This window comes from Mastomys coucha, unplaced genomic scaffold, assembly GCF_008632895.1.
Source record: "Mastomys coucha isolate ucsf_1 unplaced genomic scaffold, UCSF_Mcou_1 pScaffold23, whole genome shotgun sequence".
In the NCBI taxonomy this organism is placed as follows: domain Eukaryota; kingdom Metazoa; phylum Chordata; class Mammalia; order Rodentia; family Muridae; genus Mastomys; species Mastomys coucha.
Window position 1 is genome coordinate 95,691,323 of NW_022196906.1, and position 25,257 is coordinate 95,716,579.

Consider the following 25,257-nt stretch of genomic DNA (forward strand, 5'->3'; position numbering starts at 1 on the left):
TGTGCAGCTTGGTCTTCATGCAGGTCACCCAACAACTGGAGTAGGGGCTGTCCCTGAATTTGTTGTGTGCCTGTGAATCCTGTCCCCCTAACTGGTCCACCTTGTCTGGCCTCAATGAGAGAGAATGTGCCTAGTCCTAAAGTGACTGATGTATGTGTGTGGGGAGGGGGTTGACCCCTGGGGGGCTCCCCCTTCTCACAAGAGAAGGGAAGAGGAGAGTGAGGAGAGGAATTGAGGGTGAAGAAATTGAGGGGGGAGGACTGAGAGGAAACAGGGGGGCTGATAGTGGGATGTAAGTGGATAGATTAATCGTTCATACATGTGTGCACGTCTGTGCGTGTATGCCAAAAACTCACTCAGTAGGTTAAGCTGCTTGGCCACAGAGCCCTGGCTCTGCATGCGCCCAGCATTGAGACTGTGAGCAAGCAGCACCATATCCAGTTTTATTCTGTGGGTGTTAGGATTAGACTCGGGTCATCAATGTTTTACTAACCAAGCACTCATCCCAGGCCTACAGAAACATCCTAACATTACAAAAACACAGCATATGCATGATGCCCCCAAAGATTAACAGGATTCATTAGAAATATTTGGTTTTCCCAGGCCCAATGGTGCAGGCCTATGATCCTGACTACTAAGAAGGCTCAGGCAAGAGTATTACCACAGTCTTCCTTTGGCAATATAATTAGTCCTAAGTTTAAAAATATAATAAGACCTAAGTTAAAAAAATAAAATAAAATAAAATAAAATAAAAAGGCAGATCAGGGAACATGGTCTGAGATGTTAGTTCGGAGGTAATACACTTGTTTCATAAGAAAACGACTGTGGGTTCCATTCTTAGTGCTGAAAACGTATTACTAATCCTTAGTGTAGTAGATGCACTGTAATCATGCAAAGGGCATGTTTTATATAAAGTTTTTATAAATACATTTACAAAATGTTTTATAGGAAGGAGTAGACTGCTGACGTAATCTCACTTGAACACAATACAGTGGCCAAAAGCTCGGCCCGAGGTCCTCCAACACTGGAGGCCTTGGCTGGCTCTTGGACTCTGCTCTGCCCTCTGGTTCACAGCACCGTGGCATGACAGATGCTCACTATCCCCATACATTTATAAATATAGATCTTCTTCGTCTTCAGCGCTCAGGTGGCCTACAGTTGCTTCCTGAGAGGACAGACCAAGCCTTCATTTTCCAAGGTGAACCAGCTCTCCTGGCTCCAGGCTTCCACCAGCCCCTCAGGCTGGGCTCACATCCCAGCACACTTGTCTCGATAGACCGACTTGCTGGACTAGTTAGGAGCCCCAAGGCCACAGTGCAGGGCTGTGTCTTTCCTCAACAGCTCTATAGATTCTCCTTGAATCTGAAAAATTATTTACTGTGGTGATGTGCCGTGCCTTTTTAAGAGAACAGATGGCACCTCCAATTAGAATGCTTTTAAAGGAAACCCTAATGAGAATATAAAAGCCAACAAATTGACTTTTTCATACAGTACTTCCCTGGAACACAATAAATCAAATATATAATGAGGCTCAGGGAAATAGTAGCTTTATTTATACATGTTTTGCCTAGCATTGTGTTGTACCCATGTCCTGCCCCTGAGTCTCCCCCCGCCCCCACCAAGTGCTTGTCCCACTCCAGGATAAGGGGCAATGAGTCCAGGAGCTGTTCTTGGTCCTGCCTGTCACAGTCAAGCATGCTTTGATTTAGCAGTTTCTAGTCTGATCCTTCCCTCTCTAATCTAGAGGCACAAGACAAGGGTTGTGTAAAGGTGCATCAGCCATGGTGACACACTCGCTTCCCATCAAGATTAGAAGGGGACAGTATAGTGAAACCCCATTGGTGAGTATTCCAGAGCTAGCTGGACAAGAAGGGAGAGGTGAAAGCCTGTGTGATCTAACTGAAAGCTGGCCTTGTGGGGTGAGAAGTTTCCATGTTCAAACCAGAGGCACTGGAATATTCATATATTCCCCAACAACTGATATAATAGGTCTATCAGGTAAGAGGGCTGGAAGATAAGCATTGGTAAATAAATGCCAGAAAATAGAAACACATCAGCATTCTGGGCCTCTGGCCATTGGACCGACTTCTTCCAGGTAACCTTATCATGAGGGCTGGGTGTGTTGACAATTTGTCCCCTGAAGTGGGAAGCTAAGGGCCTGTATATGGATGAGTTGACCTGCAGATGGACCCTGGCCAGAGGAAGAAGTTGTGCACAGAAGAACAAGAGCCAGAATCTGGATGGATGCTTTCGCCTGTTGTGCAGGCTGGTGTTTGGTCTGGGCACCCAGGTAGTGATTTAGCATCTTTAATGGAATCTAAAGTATATTCAATATTGCTTTTTAGGCTTGTGGAAGACTGCCATCCAAGAGGCCCTTAGAAATCATAAGAGGAGACAACACAACAGAAAGACGAGGACTCTGGGCAACAAGAGAGGAATCATTTCTGTCAATCTCCGCCCACCTAAAAAAGGAAAGCCGGGAAAATCAGTTTACAAGATGATGAGCTTTTCCTCAGCTCAAATCTATAAGCATCGATTGAGCGCAGGACCTTGATCTAGAAGACGCTTTCATTTCTCCTCTGCACCCAGCAAAGGTTATATATGCTACAAGGCCAGGACTGAGAAATTCTTCTACCTGGAACAGTTATGTTTTTTTTTTCTCTCTCTATCAAATTGTGTGTATGAAATATACCTCTGTGGCCCTCTTCCCTGAACTGAGAGAGAACTGGATATGGGACGGTGCATGCTCACAGTGAACCACACCAGAGCATCTAGGGCAGAAGAAAGTTCTAGTCTTGTTACAGGCTAACCTGCAGTATTGATCCCAGAATGCAATGGGAATACTGAGAGGAGAGAGCATCCCTGCTTCAGGGCTTTAACATTTAGAGAAGGAAAAAGATGTATAAAGTACTGCTCAGGGAGAACCATGTTCTCTGCCTTCTGTGTTTATGGGGAAGAAGACCAGGAGGAAATTACCCTTTCCCTTCCCGGTGAGTACAGCTGTTCCTCTGCTTTCAGAAGAATGGCTGCTTTTCTTTCCACCTCAGATAATTGGAAGAGTGAATATAGCTGACGTATTAACCCTCAGACTCTAGAATTAGGACACTCAGATGGGCACTGTAGTCAAGCTCCTGGTCTTGTCATTTGGCAGGAGATCAGACTTTGGACACTTAAAGGGACACAGGAGATAAATATAGAGATTTGATTCCCAAGGACTTTCATTTAGTAGCTAAGGCAATTACAGAGTGAATGGACAGTAAATAAAACTATGAGAACCTCAAAGGAAGCAAACATAGGGAGATGCACTGACGAATGATTCTCAACTGCAGAGACCAGAAGGTAAATAATCAATAATCAGAAGGGAGGAGCATCTTGGAGGAGGGAACTGCAAGAGTTACAAGTTACAGTTAACACTGTCCATTTTTAGATGGGCAGTGTTAAAATCTGGTGGACAGAAGTTGCCCTGGGTGTTTGTGAGAGGATTCTCCTCCCATCTGGAAAGAGGGGGATGAAAGAAGACAATCTTAACTGACAGCGATGCTGAGAACAGAGAGCCCTCTCTTTCAGCACCACGGCGAGCACCCCACTTAGCATTTCCCTGGGAGGGTGTGACCTGGTCTCTCCCTTGCTCCAGGTCCACCATTTGCACAGTCAAAGAACCAGACCACCCAGCCCACAGCCCTTACTAGACACTTACTAGTGCACGCCACTTCTGGGGGATCAAAGTCTGCTCGGTAATAGCCAGTCCGACAGGTGCAGATGGGAGACGCTTCTGAAGGGGAGCGGCTGTTGGAGGGGCAGTGGGAGCAGCCTTCAGCTTCCTGGCTGGCCTTGAAGGTCCCCGCAGGACAGGCTACAACACAAAGATCATGTGAGCGTTAACAGAAGAGTGGTAACCAGACACCCTTCCCTGAAAATAGAAAATGAAGGTTGCCACCCTAAAACAAAAATGAGGCTGAGTTCCCTCCTCACACCAAGATTCACAGAGTGAGCATCTCAGAAGAAGAGAATTTTTTTTTATTTTATTAGATATTTTCTTTATTTACATGTCATATGATATCTCCTTTCCCAGTTTCCCCTCCAAAAAAAAACCCAAAATCAAAAAAACAAAAAAAAAGAAGAACAAGAACAAACCCCTGTTCCTATTCCCCTCCCCCCTGCTCGCCACCCCACCCTCTCCTGCTCACTGGCCCTGGCATTCGCAGAAAGAGAGAATCTTGATTAATATTACAGTTCTTCAACCATCTTGATAATGGCCCATCTCATTCAAACAATGTGAAAAGTGATTTTTTTTCCACTCTTAAGCTTGTCAACAGACGTTATTGGTAAGGTGAGTCTAATTGTGTAGCTGGGCCCTTGCTGCACAAATATCTATCCCTTCTTCCTACCTTAACAATCATGGCCTTTCCCTGAGCCCCTGATGAAGGAACGTAGCCTATAGTCTCAGATAAAAAGGGGTCTTTGTTGGCAATGACCAGACTTCTGATTCTTAAATGTCATAATGCAACAAACACAAGGAGCACTGAGACGTGCTCATTAGCACGCGCTATGAATGATGGTTAAAGCACCAGAATTCACAGCAATTCTTTACCGAAATACTAAAGTGATTTCAAGGTCACTGCCTTGAAAGTACCATTCTACCTTAATTGCATTTTGATATGCTTTCAAGGGCAGAGCATGAAAAAAGATGGGGTCCTACAGGCAGCGTGTGTCAACTTTCATACACACACAACAGGAAGGCTTGGGAAGAGCTGGCATAGCCTGGTCCTTACTCAGGGTGTACTCACTTATGGGTGTCTCATCTAATGTCTTGGAGAGCCAGGCTATCAAGAGTCATGTCCTGAAATGTCTGTCTCCATAGTGTCCCACAAGCTGTGGCCATGTCTCATCTACTGAGACCTGAGACATGTGATCTCACCCTTGCAGCCCCCAGAACTACATAATCTCATCTTTCCTATTTCCCCGAAGTTTGTCCCTACCACGACATCCCCCACTTCTTCCTAACCCCCTAAAACCAGCTCCAATCAATCCTTCCTTGAGATTGGGTAAAACTTAACTGACCAGTCAACTTGTTTAGACTCCCTACAAACTTCAATAATCCATTCAACAAATATTCCTGGCTCATCTTTTGAGACCCTGTCACGAGGGTTACAAGCTGCTGTTGAGGAGTTCTGGATCTATTGTAGCCACAACTATTTGTCTTAGTTAGGATTACTATTACTGTGATAGAACACCATGACCAAAAGCAATTTGAGAAGGAAAGAGTTCATTTCCCTCTCACTCTCAGTTCTATATAACAATGTATCATTAAAAAGCAGGGAGGGCAGGAACTTACACTGGACAAAGACCTGGAGGCAGGAGCTAATATAGTGATCGTGGAGGAGAGCTGCTTCCTGGCTTGTTCTCCATGGCTTGCTCAGTCTGCATTCTTATAAAACTCAGGGCCACCAGCTCAGGGGTAGCCCCTCCCACACTAGGCTAGGCCCTCCCTCATCAATCACTAACTGGGAAAACGCTGGTCTGCTCTCTTACAGAACCCAGCCCCATCTACAGCCCCATCTTATAGAGGCAGTCTCTCAATTGAAGCTCCCTCCTTTCCTCTCTGATGACTCTAGCTTGTGTCAAGTTGACATAAAACTAGCCAGGACACTATCATAGTATGGTGTGATTGTCGCCTGAACGGGGCTGTTGTAAAGGCTTCCACTTAGACGAAGCTCATCTTCTCAAATATATTGTTCCCTTCTGAAAAGAGCTGTGGATTCTTTAATAACAGCACTAGCCACCATCTGTTACCTCGCCTTAAGTGTTTTACGTACATTACTCTATGGGGTGGCTATTATTATCTCCATTTTGCTAATGAGGAAGTTGGGACATGGAAAGGTTAAAAACATTCCTAGGACCACTTAGTGAGAGAGATGATGGTGATGGTACACATGTAAGCTATTTTCAAAACATCTACCTCTTCCCTGCCAAGACAAGAAGAAAGAATCATCCCCTACGCTGGTATTCCTCCGTCCGCTGCTCACTTGAGTAAGGAGACAGTCTAAAGTTACACTGGATGTACCCTGGGTGGGAGCCTACCACAGATTGGAGAGAAACTCTGTGAAATGGGAAAATCTGGGATGGTGTAAGCCAATTGCATTCCATAGAATACAAATTCTTTGAGTTTTCTATGCCCATTACTTACAGAAAATATGGGCCTAAAAATAAAGAGTAAAGTTCATTGTTTACTGCAGAATGTCTCAGAACTTCAAAAAGCGAGGTCTTGAATGCCAGTATTCTGTTTCTTTTCCCCAAGCAGGCCTCTGCTGCAGTACATCCCCTGAGACTCACATTCCCTGGAACATACTGGGTACACAGTTGTTTCACAACTGTTGGGCAAACAATAATTGCCATTGTAACACACATCAGAAATAGGCTAGTCACTGACCCATGTTAACACATTCAAAAGAAAACAAAAGAAAATCTCTGTAGCAAGAAAAAAAAAGGATAAATTGGAATTTTTCAAACAAAAGAATCAATCAATAAAACGCTAAGCAGAAAGCATCAACTGTCATATGTGGGGCAGTCTAAAATCTGGCTCCCTGATCTGCCTTTCTGAGCCCATTCACTCAGAGCTCTCTCCCTGTGACTTGCCCTTTTCCTCTCTCTACATCTCGGTCTTCTCTTCTGGATAAGACCTCGGCTCTTGGTGTTGAGTCTCCCTAGTATTCCTACCCTGCCGGGTTCTGCCACTTCTATGCATCGGAATGCCTTCCTGCAAAGGGGAGGGAAGCTGGTGACTACTCATGCATTCATACCCAGTCCCTGCCACACTGTAATTTTCTTAATGTACTGGTCCAAGAAGAACAAAGTGTTTTCACTTCCTTCCCAGCACTTAAAAGCCACCTCACATTACATTTAATAAGTTAACAGCATAAACAAGTCATCTTGATATCCACAAGTGGAAGTGGGGTTTGAAAACTCCTTTCTCTGAGATTTCTGATAAAGGAATGGAAGGAATGGGAGGTCTCTCTTCTGGGTGACTGGGTCTCCAAGGAGGGGAACTAGAAGCTAAACTATTTCTTATTTATTGTATGTATATCCTCTCTCTCTCTCTCTCTCTCTCTCTCTCTCTCTCTCTCTCTCTCTCTCTGTGTGTGTGTGTGTGTGTGTGTGTTTGGATATTAGTGTGCACACACGTGAATGTGGAGATCAGAAGTCAAAATTAAGTATCTTCCTCGATCGCTGTCCATCTTGTTTTTTGACACAGGTTGCTGAACATGGAGCCCTCTAATGCTGCTAGGCTGGCCAGCCTATGAGCTCAGTAATCTTCCTGCCTCTACATGTGTCCACACCACTGAGGTTACAGACATGGACCACTGTACCCTGCTTTTTTTTATTTATTAGGCAGGCTCTAGGGATCTGAACTCAGGTGCTCATGCTTACACAACAAGCTTTTTTCTTACTAAGTTACCTCCCCAGAACCCCACAAGCTGGACCTTAGAGAGAGCTTTGACTTTGAAGGCCCCAAGGGGACAATGGCTGCGGCATCCTTGCTCTGACTTCTGCATTTGCTAATTCCCACCAAGGTGAGCATCTGTGATTGACAGCACCACTCACAGCCTCAGTTTCTTCATTATATAAAATATCTACCTATCCTGCTCACAGGTCAGCAGTATTTAATAAACCCAAATCTGTGACATAGCTTGCACTCATGTGTGCCATAGCAGCATAGCTTTCCACAACCCAGTTTACACACCCTCTTTAAAAGTTGAGTTTTCTTTGCAATGACTTTACAATTCAAAGTCAGAAGAGATGTTTGGAGCACCAAAGAAGGCGTTAAAGTCTTAGAAACAAATGGAAAAAATGTGTTTCTGTTTAGACTTTTTCTGTCTAGATGGTTTGTGAACCATTGTATTTATAAGATACATTTTACCTATAATTACAACATAGTTACATTCCAAGTTTTAATATTTTAATGAAATCTCTCTCCAGACAGTCTCTAACTTATAAGGACTGCCTTTGCAAATTTGTGCAATGAAGTTGGAGGCTGTAGCGTGTAATCACACCAGCACAATGTTTTCTCATATAGTTCATGCTTTAAATAACAGTTAAAGTGACAGGCTAGTCTGCAAAACCTTTTAAACTCATCTTGTATCAGATTCTACTAATCAGAAATAGATGCTGACACTGTTGTTTCTTACTAAGAAAAATAAGTAAGAAAAGCATACTTCCCTTGAGAAAAAAAAAGCTTTAATTAGAAGTGATAAGTGAGCATTTGAGTCAATTCCAGCAAAGAATATATAGAGCTAGGGCTCAAAGAAGTGAATGTGAAGGGTTCATTGTGCAAGTGTAAGGACCTAAGCTTGAGCCCTCAGGACAGAATCGCAGTGCTCCTATGGTGGGGATGAAAGGCAGAGACAGGAGAATTCCCAGGATCCCACAGGCCAGATAGCCTGCCATATGCAGTGGAAAATAGTAAGAAGCTCTGCCCTGAATGAAGTAGAAGCTGAGGGCTAATAGTCTAGGTTACTCCATGACCCTGTGACTTCCACATGAGTATATAGCATGTATGTGGTCCTCACATGAACATGTGCATACATATATCACAGAAAGAGAAAGAGAGAGAGAAAGGTGTGACTGATTTACAGAAATAATAACAGTTAAATATTGCTAGCCAAATACAAATACTTTTGAGGTAGATAACAGTTCTATTTCAAAATCTAGTTTTCTTTCCTTATAGAGAATTACGGTCCAGTCACCACTATCATGATGAGCATCTCCATTCAGCCACTGTTGGCTGAGGACCTACTGGAAGCCAGGAGACACGCTAAGAGGAATAGCACTGTGTATGTCAAAAGAGTTTCAGGCTTTTGAGGCTCCCTTTCTGACGGGGTGAGGCAGGATGGAAAAGCACTTCTAAGGCAGAACTATGTTGGTCAGGGCCCAGTCAGCCAGACACACACACTTTGGAAATCCAGCCTTATAAGATGAGCAGCTCATGAAGCATCTTTCTAGGAGGCAAGATTCAGAAAGAGAGGCCTAGTGATGAGACCCAGCCAACATTATGCTTGCCTTATGCACGTGAAGCTGCTGGCCCTGGATAAGCCAGACAGAGTGGTGCCTGTCTGTATCAACACTTGGGAGGTCAAGGCAGGAGGACTAGAAGTTCAAAGCCATCCTCAGCTCAGAGATAGCCTGGACTACAGGAGACAGTTTCCAACAACAACCATACTAAAAGACTCAGAAGTAGGGAGGATGACAGAGCCAAGCATTCAAGAGGTGGGAGATGTGGGGAGAAGGCTTGGGCAAGGATCATTTGAGCACGATTGTAAGGATGGGTGGGAAGCCATTCGCACTTCCCCATGTATTCCTGGAAGACACCAGCCTTCAACCAGTCACAAGACACCACGACATGAGGCTGCGTTTCTGACGCAGGAGCAGACCACAATTGTCTTTATTTCTTTAGAAAAGTGGGAGGTTTCTCTCCTCCATTTTAAGTGTCCAGGTTCAGACAAAGGCTAACATAGCAGACCAGAGGTGGGGGTGGGGGTACTCTTCACATCCTCTCTCCTTCTTCCTGCCTTCAGCAGAGGGAGGAGGGAGGGAATGAGACCCGACTGCTCCACTCCTAAGCACATACATACTTCCCATCCTCCAAGCAAAACACACATTTCCCTCCCCTTTAAGCCATAAGAGGAGGCTGGCATGTGTCATCTCTAGCAGAAGGTCACCTTGGAATGCTACCCCCCCACACACACACTCTCCTCAGCACCTCAAAGCTGTAACAAATTACCTGCTGCTTACAATGCTCTGGAGAACGCCCCGCTCCTCCCGTCCCTGCACGAAGCCTTCCAGTGACACAGAATCCATCACCTACAGTACTATTACTTTATAAAGAAACAGATTAAGTGTCTCATAAACAGTGCAGTGATTGAGATAATGGAAAGCGCCTCTCGTCCCCCCGTCTGCAGCACCGGCTTATGAAGCTTCTCCAAGCAGTCAGGAAGAGGAAATTAATAGAAGCAAGAGGGAATAACCACTTTTATGCAATTTCCTCAGGAGATAGTGGACCATCTAATCTTTATTGGAGCCCTTTAACCTGTCACTCACCACTCACCCAAGCCTCTTTAGCTCGCGCAATTTTTCCCTGATATCTAAGGAAGATAAGACGGAAACCTCAAAATATTATTTGATAATTTTTTTTTCAAAGGTGGAGGGTGCCCACTGCCTCTGTCCCCCCTTTCTCAGTGGAGGCCTCGGAAAACATTTCTATGCAGCAGAAATGGGGGAGAGCTTAGTGATTCTTGGTGCATAGTCCAGGAGGTCAGTGCTACTCCACAGGAAGAGACTCTCTCTTTGCATTTTAAATGCGGTTTTTTTCTCTCCACCACTGCCTTCTGTCCTTGCACTCTCTTTTTAATAATCTGATTACTTCTCTTGATCTAATTTTTTTTCCCCAAATGAGTTTGCAAAGGTTCATGCCAATGAATATTCATCTCCTGCTTAAGATCCAGGACCTCTTTCTCAAGGCAGGTCTAACTCAGCAGCTGGTTCAGGGAGGTCTGCCTGCCTCGTGGGGTGACAATGAAGGAGCCGAGCACATCCCTGCTCAGGAAGAAAGAGGTTCACAGAACATCACACCTAGCTCCTCCCCCACTACCTCTGTGGCTTGCTTGTACTATACACACACACACACACACACACACACACACACACACACACACACACACACGTCTCTCTGTAGCTGCTCAGAACTGCAAGGCATTGTGGAAGTGAGGAACACTCTTGGATCTGCATGGCTCCTCCCACAGATCTTATGGCTGGAGTTCCATAGGGGCTTGCACCAAGAATACTGACTCCACCTACCCATCCACCCACCACCTATCTACCTATCCATCCACTAATCAGTCCACTCACTCACACATACATCAAGCCACTCACTCATCCATCAAAACTTCTATGCATCCAATCCATCCACCCATTACCCTACCCGCAATCCAGCGCCCTACCTACCCATCCATCCTTCTGCTCATCCATCCATCTATCCACACATCTATCCATTCATCCATATACCCACCCACCAATCCATCCATTCACTACCCACCTACCAATCCATCCATTCACTACCCACCCATCCATCAAATCATACACCCAAACAATGACTCATTTACCCACTCATTCCTCCACCCATCAACAGCAGAAGTTTGAATGCTCTCTGACATCTAACTCATGTTTGTGTTTTTCTTTCTTCTATGCATGGCACAGGCCTTCCACATATTATAGCTGGTTAACATGGATGCTCACTGAAGGCCTACTGCAATAATGCCCCAAAGATCAAGGCTACAACAATAACAACTGCAACAAATGATTCTGTATTGGAGGGAAGGAGCTGAGGGCAGCGCCATACAGTGGCAATTCTTCCAGATTTTCTGGAGGGTTGTTCAGATGAAGATTTCAAAAATATTTAAAGCCTTTATTCAAAAATAAAGACTTTGGAAGAAAAAGCAGGAAAATGGGGTAAAGGCTTGTTCATGGGCGTTCATTATAGTGTTATTTCTAAGGCAGAAGAAAGAAATGAAGATGAGGGAATGGAGGAAAGAGGAGAGGAGAGAAAGGAGGAAGGGAGGGAGGAGGGAAGGGAGGGAGGGGAGATGGAAGAGAAGAGGGGAGAAAGGGAGGGAGGAGGGAAGGGAGGGACAGAGGGAGGGAGGAAGGAAGGAAGGAAGGAAAGAAAGAACAAGGGAACAAAGTGAGGAGGGAAGGGAGGAAGAGAGGGGAGGAAGGAGGGAAGGAAGGGACAGAGGAGGGACTTTAAAATTTTAATAGGAAAATATTGACTAAGTAAATAGGAAACATTCATGTAGTAGAATGCAAACCAGTCATTACCATTGTATTTTAGAAAATACTTTAGAAGTAAAACTATACAAAGACTATGAGTTTAATCATATATATGTATATTATATATAATACATATAATACTAACTGAAATGAAAAACAGGAATCCACATTGTTAGTAATTATTGCTTTGGATATTTTATCAGTATTTGGTGATATACACACACTTTGGTAATAAAAGAGCATTTATTCATTACATTTAATTATTTTTCCCAGAGGACACTGAAGTATGGATACAGGTTCTGATCCTGAGGAGAGTTGGGGAAGGCAGGATAAAGTGATGTGGAAAAAACTTTATCATTGAAGTAGAGGTGCCTTGTTCTCTCACTGGGGAGTAGGGAGTGAATGGGAGCTGAGGATGCTGCTCCGAGGAGTCAGCATCAGTGCAGACCTTTGGAAGAGGGGTTAAAGCAGATGCAGAGATGAGAGGTTGGAGCAGAGAGAAAAAAAAAATGTACCAGGAACCTGCTTGCCTGGGAAAGCTTAGAGAAGCTGGAGAAGTGGCCAGGACCATGGAGTAGCTGAGGGCTTCTCTGGAGGAAGTGGGCCAGGGAACGTACTACATTACCCAGTGCCTGGGAAGCTCAAACAGATCCTCTAGGTCTTCCCTTGCTAGGCCCAGTGCCAGCTGTAATGGCCTGTGCAGTTGGGATACTTAGTTGTGTCATACACTCGTGTCACTCATGATGACACTTGCTGAAATTGATGTGTTCTGCAGGCATCTTGACACAGGCTGTAAGTCACAGTGCCATTAAGCTACTAACAGGGCTGCTGGGGTAGCAAGCCAGGGAACTCATTTGCATGGAAGATGCTGAAGAGGTGGTATGGAGTTGGGGAGGGGGGTGGGAGGCTTTCTCTCAAAGCAGTGGAGGAACCACAAGTCAGGACCAAGAAGGGATTTGGTCCCAATAAGGTTCCAAGGAGAAGGGACAGGCTCTGGGGCTCTCAGGAGGTAGCCGGGCACATTAAACTCTGTCCAAGGCAAGTACAAAACTGACCTTAAACCCCGGATCCAGGTCACTGGGGTGTTTTCTAATGGTCTGTGTTAATGCAGCAGACTAGATGCCTGTGCCCCTAAAATCAACATTGGCATTTAGAGCTGGAGCCTCTGGGAGCTGATCAGATCGATCCTGGGGAAGGAGCCTTTTCGTGCTCTCAGGAGAGAGGGGAGGCAGCCTGGCTTCTCTCTGTTCTCTGCCATCTGAACACACAAGAAAGCACCATGTGTGAAGCAGGAAGCAGGCCCTCACCAGATGCCCTGCACAGGCAACTTGATCTTGGACGGCCCGGCTCCCAGAACAGTGAGAAATAAACGTCTGCTGCTTAGGCACCACACTTTCTGCGATGTGCAGTAGAGCGGAGCTGAGACGTGAATCACCAGCACCTGGAATGGCAGACACAAAGGATCTTAGGCCCTGATCCAGACGAATTACCTCGGGGGTCCATGCCAAGTCCTCAGGCCCACGCTGACAAAGTGTGGGAAAACAAAACCACTGAGCTTTGGGGGTCATGCAAAGCTGCTGGTTGCTGCAGTATGAACAAGAGCAAGCCGCTTCACTTCTCCAAACTCTGGAGAAACAACAGAACAACAAAGGGCACAGAATTACCTCCCCCGCCCCCTCCAGCGAGTGGAGAGTTTTGTGTGGTGTTTGTAAAAGTCCTAGAACAAAGTACTGCCTTCAGAAATATCAACAAGCTGCTCTCTGCAAGGAGACAGGCTGAGTGTTTGACTGGCCATCTTTCACACACCTGGAGATGAACAAGGGAGTGGGAGACCTCAGCATATAAGATTAGATGTTTTCCTGGGCCACCAACACCCTATGAGATGTCCCTTAGTGATCAAAGAAGAGGCTCAGCATCCTTGTGGTTTTGACAGGGACAGAGATCATGGTAGGAAAGATCCAGAACAGGGAAGCCTGAGTGGGATTCACCTGGAAACCGGGACGGAGCTGGCTCCTCTTGTGGCTGACTGTGTCTTTATCTCAGACCTATTCCCTAACCAGGAGGCAGAACTAAAGAGGCCGTTCTTGAGACTCACATGTCCTCAGAGTGGCAGGGAGACCTTGAGGACTCTAGGATGTCACAGGAAAAAAAAAAAAAAAAAAGCTCTGAAGAGGAGGCCACTGTCCCTGCACATGCAGCTGTAGTACCTTTCCCTAAAGCCTCAAGGGACAGATTGGCTTTATCCCAGCAAGGGTCAAGGGATGAGAGTGGGGCTGGAGCACCCAAGAGAACAAATACAATAGGCCAAGGAGAGAGCAGGGGCTGAGCTAGAAAGGGCTGAGCAAGGAGTGAGCAAGGGCTGAGCTAGGAAGGGCTGTCCACTCCTTGACAGAAGGCATCTAAGACTTCCCAGGCTAGCCAGTGAGTGGGATTGAAATTATTCATTGCTGCAGCCGACCTATGGATGGAAGGGAAAGGTAGACAGCTGGAAGAATGGTAAGAATTCTTGGGGGCAGCTGGCAGGCCCTTCATATGCCTCTCTTGGGCCTCAGAGGAACAGTGTAAGAATCTGAGTTGGTTCCCACGGGAACATCCTGGAGTCTGCACACAGGACATTGGTACCCATGCATGGGGCAAGGGACAATAACAGTCAACAGGAGAGTGGCTGCACACAGGACGTTAGTGCCCATGCATGGGGCAGGGGACAATAACAGTCAACAGGAGAGTTGCTGCCAGGCAAACACTTGGTAGACAGAGAGCCTGGCCCTGCATTCTCTTGGATTCCTACAATCTTGAAAGTGTTGTCAGAAGATGGGGTAAGGCAGAGCAGGGTCTGCCTACCTCTGTGAGGTGGCCCGCTCATTCCCAGGGCCTTTAATAGCAAATGTTCATCAGTGTTGGAAGGTGGGACCCAGAGTGGCAAATAGTCTAAGAGTGTTTAAGTCCCTCTTTCTACAGAATTTATCCTAAAGTGATGTGATTCAAAAGAGAACTGTGGGCTTCCATGACAGTTTATAAGATGGAAAAGTGGCAACCTAAAAACCACAAATGGGTACACTGTGATTTAACTTACTCTCTGTTGTGAGGCTTGATGACCTGAATATATACTGGTTATTTATTAATGACTGAAAAAATAGCCACATATAGACAAACAGTATTATGCAGTCATTAGTAATAACAATTTCATAGCTTTTTAAATATATAATAGTGAGATGAGGGAGGGGTAGGTTTTTCATATTTTCTGATTTATATTTCCCCATTTTTTGGCAGTAAATTTATATTGCTTTTTTATATAGACAAATATCTTCTTCAAATAGCAGAATGCCAGAAAGCCACACAAATTAGGGGCAGCCTGGGTGGGACAAGGCAAATTTGGTGGGAAGGGGGGTGTGAGGTAAGAGGTGGGGTGTGAGCGGCCCACAGGTTGTCTTAGAACACTCCCACTTAACCTAGATCCCCCATGTACCCCTGTATCTCCATGTCTTTAACTCCACCCTTCAGCTACTGTCAGTGTCGCCCAAATCCATTTTACAGGAACGATTCCCTTTACCTTCACATACACTGCCATCTGCCATCTATTTGCTACACATCTAAGATCCCCTTCCTGTATGTCATCGCCTGTACACCGGCTAAGCAGGTGCTGGGCACAGAAAATCTGGCATGTGAGACACCTGGTGGAGATTCAGTCTGATGCTGATTCCTCAAGCAAGGGCTCCAGGGCAGGATCAAGCGCCCTTCACAGATGGGAGATGATAGCTCAGTAGATAAAAAGTACTTGCCATGAAATCATAAGGACCAGAGGTCAGGTCCCCAGAACCCACCCCAAGAGGGACATGGTAATGTGAGACACTCAAGAGACTTTACTGTCAAAGGCAAGGTGGAAGGTGAGGAAACACCTTGGCATATATGTGCCTGAACATGCACACATGCACACTTATGCACACACATACATACATGCATGCTTGTGCATACATACACAACTGTGTGTGCGCGCACACACACACACAAGCGGAGAGTTCTTGAGGAGGTGATGTTACAAGCCAGATAGGCAAGCACAATAAAGGAGATGATCCATGCTGGGGAGTGGAGGAACTGATGTTCTGCAGGGTGGATGCCTCCTTTGAGAGGACACTATCCTCCCCGGGCTTCCCTGTCAGCCATCAAGGAGGTGCTTCACTGGATCCCTGTATTCAAGACAGAGGAAGATGAGGACCAGATCAGTTTGGCCATTGTAATAGGCCCCAGGTTGCCTGTGGGGCAGTAGACTGTGCCAGGAAACTTGGTAAGGTTGAGTGGGTTCAGAGACCCTGGCATCCAGGCACCCATCTGAGGACTGTAGACGTCTCCCTGCTCCCTACCAAGACTCCTGGCCTGGAACATGTGACCACACTCCCCACATAGGGACGTGACTAATGGTCACGTAGCCCAAAGCAGAGTTCTCCACGCTCCAACCACAGTTGTTTGTTTTTATGCCCCAACAGAAAGCCATCCTAGGCCCCCACTCTGTCAGCAAGGGCAGGGGAATCCCTAGCCACCCCCTCCTTAGCCCTGTGTACCCCAAGCCCCTCCCCAGCAGAGCCCAGCTGTCATGTTCTAAAAACTCCATCAGTCTGGTGGCTCTGTGCCCACCATGGACAAGTGGGACATATGTTGGCCATCAGGCAGCTTCCTATGTTTTCAAACTGCAGTGTTTACCCTCAGAGCGGGGGAGAACCTTGTTTTTAAGCACTTCTCCTGACAAACACCTTAATGGATTCAAATAGTGTCTAAACAAGTTCTGATGAATGAAGGTGAATTCTCATTGTGTCTCTATGGGTTTGGTCCTGCCCAGGCCTCGGGCACAACAGGCTAGCCTGTGGTTGAGTCCTCCCAGGATACACCACCTCTTCCTTCCACAGAGTGAACCCAAATGCAAAAATTCAGAACACCACATACACACACACACACACACACACACACACACACACACACACACACACAGCACACAGCCATGCACACCAGAACTGTGTACAGTGGCATACACCAAGAGAAAAGAAATGAGGGAAGGAAGGAAGGAAGGAAGGAAGGAAGGAAGGAAGGAAGGAAGGAAGGAAGGAAGGAAGGATGGATGGAGGGAGAGGGGAGGGAGGATGGACAGAAGGAATCAAGGAGAAAAGAGAAAAAGCAACCACATTTGGGTGTATCACACAAATCTCATTTTCTCTCCAAATTCTGACAAGGCAAATAGGGCTTTCTCTTAGGAAGGTTGTTGTGAGCCCTCCTTTTCCAGAATTCAACCCCTTGAGGCTTCAGTGAGCTCACAAATCATAGGCAGACACTATGAGAAAAGCCCAATAAAACAAAATACCCTACATCAGGTTAGCCAACATGCAGCAAAGGGACCGTGCCTCTGCCTCTGCCAGCCACAGCAGACAGCACTAATCAATCCTTTTATCATTCCTGACCAATGGAGAGTAGTACTCTGAATCTTCATTTTTATTTTTACTTCTTGGTGTATTTATTTATTTATGTATGTATTTATTTATTTTTGAGGCAGGTTCTCACTCTATGTTGACGAGGCTAGCCTTGAACTCAGAGAGATGCTGGGATCTACGGCATATACCACCATGCCCGGCTAAGCTCTGGAACTTTTAACACAATGCCGAGGCAGCCACTGTTCCTCAAAGACCTGGGACAGGGAAAAGAAGGCGGTGGCCTGAGGTGGGTAGTTGGAAGCACATCAGAACATGTTGGTGTCAGGTCCTTACTACAGGGCCCCTGTCATTGGGATGAATCTAATACAGCTCCCAGGGCCTAACCCATGCCCCCACCTCTCTTCGCTCTACCCTCTCTCTCTCTCTCCTCATTGAGGTCATCCTCATGAAGTCTCCTTCCCAACTGAGAAGCCAGGCACCTAATTACACTCTCGGTGTGCATCGGTGAGAGAGGCGTCACGTAGAAGTGAGTGTGCCGTTCTCCAGAGAAGGTCGAGTGCTGCATAACTAAAATGGAAGATTAAGATTCCCCCCTTCCGTGGTGTACTTGATAAAATAATTTTGCTGTGACCTTTACAGGAACCCAGGAGTAAAAACGGGTACCATAGAGTCTTGCAGCTTCTCCCCAGGTCACCAAGCCACAAACATATAAATCTGCCAATGATATTATACAGGATTCGAGGTGGGCAGGCAAACAAAATAAATGACTTTTACTTTGTGGTAATGGTAGAGCAAAAGCTTTGGAGCTGAAATACTCATGCTGAGTCGTCAGAGCTGTCTGGACAGATAAGGGACAAGGGACAGCCCTGCTAATTCTGTGCTGACCTTGCTTGTGTGGCAGAACAGACCCTCACTACTGTGGACCCACTTAGCAGAATGCCGAAGGAGAGGAGCTTGGCAGGGCATGCAGGCAAGAGTGGGCAGGCACCGAAGACAAGTCCAGCTGGCTCAGTGCCAAACACCTCAGAAGGGTGTCATTTGGCAGCGTCTTGGATCCTCAAACACAGGGATGGCGAATAGAGTTCATTGGAGATCTCAAAAACGTCACTCTGAGAAAGTGGAACGACCCATCAGCCAGACTGGAGCTGTGATAATGATGTTCTACATACCCAAGTACAAGAGTACTCAGGTTCAACTGTAGAAGACAAGTCACACTAGCCTGAGCTTCACCCAGAGGCTGAAGGCAAGGGATTTGGCCAGTGCCATTTTCCTGACCCATGCGCGTTACTCTAGACATTGCCAACCCAAAGGGTTGTTGTCACCTACTGCCTCCGAGGGGCACCACTTACGTGTTATGAAGGGAGGCAACCACAGCCAAGATCAAAAGTGTTAAGGGTGCACTTGCAAGCTTAGATATGATCGTGCACTAAGGAAAGCAAAAGCCATTCAACACCACACAGCTTGCACAGGGCCTGTGAGCAAAAGAAATGAGACTTACAGCTGTTGGATGGAGAAGACATCCCCATTCTAAGTAGTGCTGGGAAGCCAACTCTTAGCTTGTTAGCTCTGGGGCTGTAAAAGGAGTGACGCTGATCTCAGACCATGGCAACCTGAGTAGGTTGACTGAGATGGGAAAAGCTGGGTAGCTACGCTCTCAGGCTGACTATCTATCCCAGGTGCTGAGAACTAATTTCCAGTGAGTCCATGGCCTCTCCATCTACAGCTTCCTAGAAGGGCATGTTATCACCTACTGCCTTCAAGGACATCAGTTATGTGTTATTAAAGGAGATTCCCATGCTAAAGGTCAGAAGTGTGAGGGTGCGCTTGCAGGCCTAGGCCTCATGTGCACTTAGGGAATCAAAAGCCACTCAACTCCACAGGGCCTGTTCAGGTAGGCTAAAGAGAGGAGGGATAGTGAGTGCAGGCCTTGTGGGAGTGGGAGATGGGGAGCAGACCTTGAACAGCTATGAATTCAGAAAGGACTTAGCCAAAGCAACAAACAGGGGTCACAAGATCAAAGCTAAAAGAACGACTGACACCCAGCCAGACAGGTAGATTCGAAACCAGTCCCTCTGTTGCTGAGGAAAGAGCCTGTTTTCTCTTGGACAGCTTTTGATGCCACTTCATCAATATGAAAACCTGACATCATCTATGGGCGTAGTGTAGGGTGAGACTCTTGGGTACAAGATCTGTCCTAAGCTAATCAACACCTGTGAAAATCATCTCTAAAACTGCCTTTTAGGAAAAGTTGTTTTATTCGTTGTAGTCACAGGCTGGGGAGACAGTGCTGTTGGTAAAGCGCCTGCACGTGGGCCTGAGTTTAGATGCTTAGCATCCATGGAAGAACCCAGGCATGATGGGTCGTGCTTGTAACCCCAGTGCAGTGCTGGGACACGCATAGGTGGATACCCTGAAGCCAAGCAAAAAGCCAGCCTGGTAAAATCAATGAGTTCTGGGTTCAGTGAAAGAGCCTAAAATACTAAAGATGGCGGTCTGGGAAGATGGCTCAGTGGGTGAAGCACTTTCCACATGGGCATAAGGACTTGCATGCAGAAGCCAGACACCTTAATCCATGTCAACAGCAGTGCTACTACAGTAAGACAGGCGGCAGAGAATCCCTGGAAGCTTGAGGAACTAAGCCTGGCATAGACACTCTGCCTTAGTTAAAATGTACCTAAGGCTATGCAATGACCTCCACATGTACATTGTGGCCCATGTATATCCACAGTCACACCTTGCACATATGAACACACACACACACACACACACACACACACACACACACACACACACAAAGGGGGGATAGAAAATAAAAGTGGAAAATGACCGAGACACTGCCATCCACCATCCCCAGGCTTCCGTGCGTGCACTCATACTAACGAGCACAAGTACCACATACAAGCAAAATAAAATGACAATAAGCTTGACGTGGTGGTGCACACACACCTGGAAGATGGAGGTAGAAAGACTGGGAGTTCAAAGTTGTCCTCAGATGCCCAGGGCTTTGGAGGTTAGCCTAGACTCCATGAGATCCACCTCACACAATAACAATAGTGTACAATGAACAGTGGCCAGCTCTTACCACTGACAGGTCACTGTCACCATGGGCAGGTCACTTGCTCAGAATGACATCAAGACATCAAGGCCACATTACAGTACATTGGTTATACTGTTCCAAAATAGGAAACAGGAAACTTAGGCCCAGATCCATTTAGTAGCTTGTTCAAGGTAGCACCTAATGCTCTCTCTCTCTCTCTCTCTCTCTCTCTCTCTCTCTCTCTCTCTCTCTCTCTCTCTCTCTCTATCTCTTCCTCTCATTCTCTCTTTCTCAGTCTGATCCCTTAGTCTGTGGGATGGAGCCATGCACATTGAGATTGCTTCCTCTTCCCACCTCACTCAGACCTTCCTGGAGATTGTACAGGCATATCCAGTGGTTTGTCTCTTAGGTGACTCTCAGCCTTGTTGGAAGTTGAGAGTTGACAAGATCATCCATCAGAGGATCAGAATTCAAAGGCAGATCTGCCTGGCACCCAAACTCGTGGCCTTTCTGATTATTTTCTGTGGAAAGTCATTTGTGTCGTCTGTAGGCTTTCTTTATTCATGCATATGTGGATAAAGACTTGGAAATGCACCAGCTCAAGGACATCTGGGCCCACATGAGACATCTCCCTCTGATCACCAAGGGTATCTTGCCCTCCTTTCTCTGCCTTAAGAAGGAAATACACACACACACATACACACACACACACACACACACACACACACACGGCTTCTATAACCTATGTCATATGTTGTTCCTGCTCCCCTCTGAGGCCTGTTGACCTGGATTCCTGACCAGGTATGAAATCATGATGCATGGATGTAGTCACCAGGATGTCTGCAGAGGCCTGTTCTGGAATGGAGTTTCATTTTCCCAGTGGCTTCTGGGGCCAAGGAAGAAGGAAGGGCAAGAAGCACAAGAAGTGAAGGAGGAAGCTGCCATCCTTCCAAAGGATGCTTGCACAGCCAAGCAGGGAAAGGGTTGGAGTGTTCACAGAACCAGCTGGGCCCACCTCAAAGTAGCAGAAGCTTCAAGAGAGTGAAGCATTGGCTGTTTGTATAATATATGATGCACACAGCTATTATTATCTGAAACCCTGGTCTAGGTACCCAGATGAACCATGTCTCAGTTTATATTCTCCCAGATAACTTCAAGACGAGATGGCAGATACAGAAGTAGGCAGCCTGCTGTCTGTCCAGAGAATGCCAAGTAAGCTGTGTGCCTTTGAACATAGATGTCACCACAGCCAGGCTAATGATCATTGTAACTCTGTGAAATGCCATGACTAAATCCTCCTTCTCCCATTTGTACATACAATGCTCATTTGTTAATGACTGGGATAAAGGGCCATGAAACAATATTGCTCCCGTGTAACGGGTCTGTATCTCCATTCTCAATAAGAATCCAGAATTTCATCAGGGGAACAAAGGCAACTCACCAAGACATGTCAATTATTTCATAATGACAGCTATTCAACTCCTGAATTCATCAGCAGGGGCTTGAAATGCACCCGTTCATCAAGCTGAGTACATTTCTGAGCAGGCTCTCGCCATTTGGGAATCGGGTCATGGCTGTAATATCAACACCTTGATTTTACATAGGATTTCTCAAGGAGACAACGGGTACTGACACATCCCTTTCCCCACAAAGCTCTTAGCCTCTTCATGGGTTCTGAAATAAGAAGAGCACTGCCTCCTCCCCCCCCCGCCCCGCCCCGCCCCAGCCCCTGCCACCAACCAGGACTCAGCAGGCTGAGACAGGATGAAGGCAAGCTTGGGTTCTCTCTGGGTTCTAGCAGAAGAACCAGCTAAAAGCTAATACAAACTATGATGGTTAACAGCTGCTAGAAGCAAAGAGAGAGATGCTTCCTGGAGGAGGTGTTAGGTGGCATGGGTTGTGACACGTGAACGGGGATTTAGTTGGCAAATAAATAGAATAAAATATACATTCCAGGCAAAGGAAATGTCATGGGCTGTATGCAGAGATAGTGAAGTGGCTTAAAGATGCATGACAGCTGGCTAGTGCTCTTGCTTGGCAAATAAATAGAATAAAATATACATTCCAGGCAAAGGAAATGTCATGGGCTGTATGCAGAGATAGTGAAGTGGCTCAAAGATGCATGACAGCTGGCTAGTGCTCTTGCTGATGGCCCACCATCCACCTAGTAGAGATTCTGATGTGCAGACCGATGCCTGGTATCCCAGATAGGCTGGAAAGTCATGAACAGAGAAGAAGCCTGAATGGAACCTGGAGATGAGCAAGGGTCCGGGAGCGGGGGAGGGGTGTCAGGACACCCCCACACCAGCTCCCCACTGTCTGGTTTAACCCTTTCCACTCCTCTGCTTCCTGCTGCACAGACATCAGGCAAAGTCGCTGTGGTACTGTTTGGCTCTGGAAGCCCTGAAGGCTTAGCCCTGTCCGGAGTTTCCCAGCCTTCCTAACTCTGCGGTGGGGCCTCTTTCATGGCTCCTTCAGTCTCCACACCTCCTTAGTCCAAAGCAGAACCAGCTAAGTGCAAGGGACCCAACTTCCAGATACCACCTCTCTATTCTCTCCGAGGCTGGCCTTCTCCCTCGCTCAGGAGACGCCTTCTTCCTGGAGAGAGCTGCTCTCTGCTCTTAATCAGGGCTACACTTCAGACCTTCACAGGGCCCACTGTGGATTTATGATTTAATTTGTGTGTATGGCTCTAAGAAATGATTTCAGGGCTGGTCACTTAAGAAATGATTAAAGACCATCATTTCCAACCCACAGCACTCCCTGGGGGAAGGGAAGTGGTTTGAGACAGAGGGAAGTGTTAATAATACACTGAGATGGACGCGTGGCAAGAGATGCCAGTCACCTGGGAAGACGGAGGCGGGGAGGGTGGGCCGGATACTGGAGGCTTCAGGCTACGCGAGTGCCCAGCCACACCTGATGATGCTGACACACTGGATCTTAGAGTGAGGAGCCACCCACATCCAACTTTCTCGATGCTATCTTTGCCTAGGCTGCGGGCCTGAATGTGGGTGATCTCAATGGAGAGGAAGGAGAGACGACTCATAAAGGCACCCTCCCACTCATAGCTTTGCCACGTGTTGACACAGACCGGAAATTCACGCGCAGGAGTTCTAAATCACCCTTGACATCTCCTTAGTGCACAGCCAAATGTCACACTGTACCAATTTATGAGGTGTGGTATCTATAAAGTTCCGAGACCAGTAATGAGCTTGCAAAGACGATCTCAGTCTCCCTCCAGGAATTCCTCAACGTAGGCGCCGTTCTCACTATCTCCTGATGTTCAACAACGGACTCAGCCAGTAGCCAGCACAGAGGAGCCAGAACCAGAACCGAGCCTGCTTGTGGATGTGCAGCTGCAGGTGGGCCATGTGAAAGCAGGAAGTGTCAGAATGTCACAGGTGGCAACAGTGGGACCACTGACTTCCTCTTCAGCATCATCTGAAGCCCTGGCGTGTTGGTGAGGCTGTTTCTAAGCCTTGCAATCTGGGAGGCTCTGATACTGTCAGTCTGAACCTTGGGCTTGTCTGGGACATGGGACGAAAGCAGGCAAGAACAGCTCTCCAGCTTGTTGTGTACTGGCCAGCCAGTCCAAAGCGTGATACTGATGTTAATTACAGTTCCCAAGGCTTCCTGCGTGAGCCCCTCCAACATCCATCATCAGAAAGATGATGAAATTTTTTTTGCAAGATTTTTCCGTAAATGACAAGGGTACACGTTCTCAATTATCTTCCATAACACCTCTCAAGGTAGGGGACAGGGTGGCCAGGTAGAATCACAGAGAGGTCCCTGGAAATGACAGCGTGGAACCATAGGCGGGCATTGCAGTATCCAGGTGTGATTTGCATCATCTGGGCTATACTTGTTTCTTAGTATAGAAACTCATAGATCTGATGCCCAGGATCCAAGGGTAGGCCCAACCCAGAACAGTAAAGGCAAATAGAGACTTAGCTCATCATCCAGAGTCAGGCCTCCCAGAGAGATTTTCCCATTAGTCTGCAGGGCTTCTCCATCAATAATGAGACCAAGCATAATGAAGATAAATATTTTGCAATGAATGGTCGCTTTTTCACATGGGAGAAAGCCATTCAAACTAAAGACAATTTGGTCTTTCTCATTCTTTACATTTACTTCATTTTCTTGGCATATCTCTGAGCTGAAAGAAAAAAGAAAAATCCTTCCCCCCCCCCCAAAAAAAAACCCTCAGGCAGAGGGAGAAACAGCCAGTAGCTGAGAGCAGCTTGTCTTGAATGTTGCCACAAGGACACCCATGGTGCTGCCTCTGCACCTGCTCTGGGGGAAGAAAGATCCCAGGACAGATCAACCACAGGCCCTCTGTGCACCAGGGGATGGAGTAGGCAAGACACAGGACTCAAGGGATCCATTTGCCTGTATTATTATTGTTTTTAATGTGTAGGCTTTTAATTAACCCAACACTGACTCCTGCCTATGACACACCTAATTAAGTCCCTAGTTGGAAATGTATGAGAACAGCATGTGGGAGCACCATGGCCTTCACCTGTCCTCCCAGCCACAGGGGAGATGCTCTTCCTGATGGGACTGACTCTGCTCTATTGCCTAGCGTTTCTGTCTTGATGTTCCTATCTGGTCTTACTTTCCTCCTCTCTTTTCCTTTCCTGGTTTTCAGAAGAGAGTTTCAAATAATCCCAACTGGCCTCTGACTTCCTATGTGGTCAAGGATAAACTTGAACTCCTGACTCCCCTGACACTACCTCCTGCATTTCCTGCTGGGACTGTAGGCATTCAGCATCATGACAGGCTCTCCTGCATTTTAGACCTCTGTCCTCTGGATGGCTCACAACACCTGCCCCAAAGCCTGTAACCTCTCCAAACTTCTCTCCTTCCAATCCAACCATCACTACATCCTGCCTTCCTACCTTCTGGGCTCTACTCCAATTTCCCCACTTTCCACCCCAGCCTTGGTCAAAAGTCTTTTCATTAGTGTCCTCTCTCTCTCTCTCT

At 46.6% G+C, this 25,257-nt stretch overlaps 1 protein-coding gene across 2 annotated transcripts in view; it reads right to left on the reverse strand.

Moving 5' to 3' along the window:
• Ephb1 (EPH receptor B1) overlaps positions 1 to 25,257 on the reverse strand; it is a 429,402-nt gene that overhangs the window by 139,914 nt on the left and 264,231 nt on the right. For both annotated transcript variants that reach the window (XM_031343409.1, XM_031343410.1), the window contains one exon: positions 3,698 to 3,853. In XM_031343409.1, coding sequence (XP_031199269.1) covers positions 3,698 to 3,853 — 156 coding nt within the window. The remainder of the gene's footprint in view (positions 1 to 3,697; positions 3,854 to 25,257) is intronic.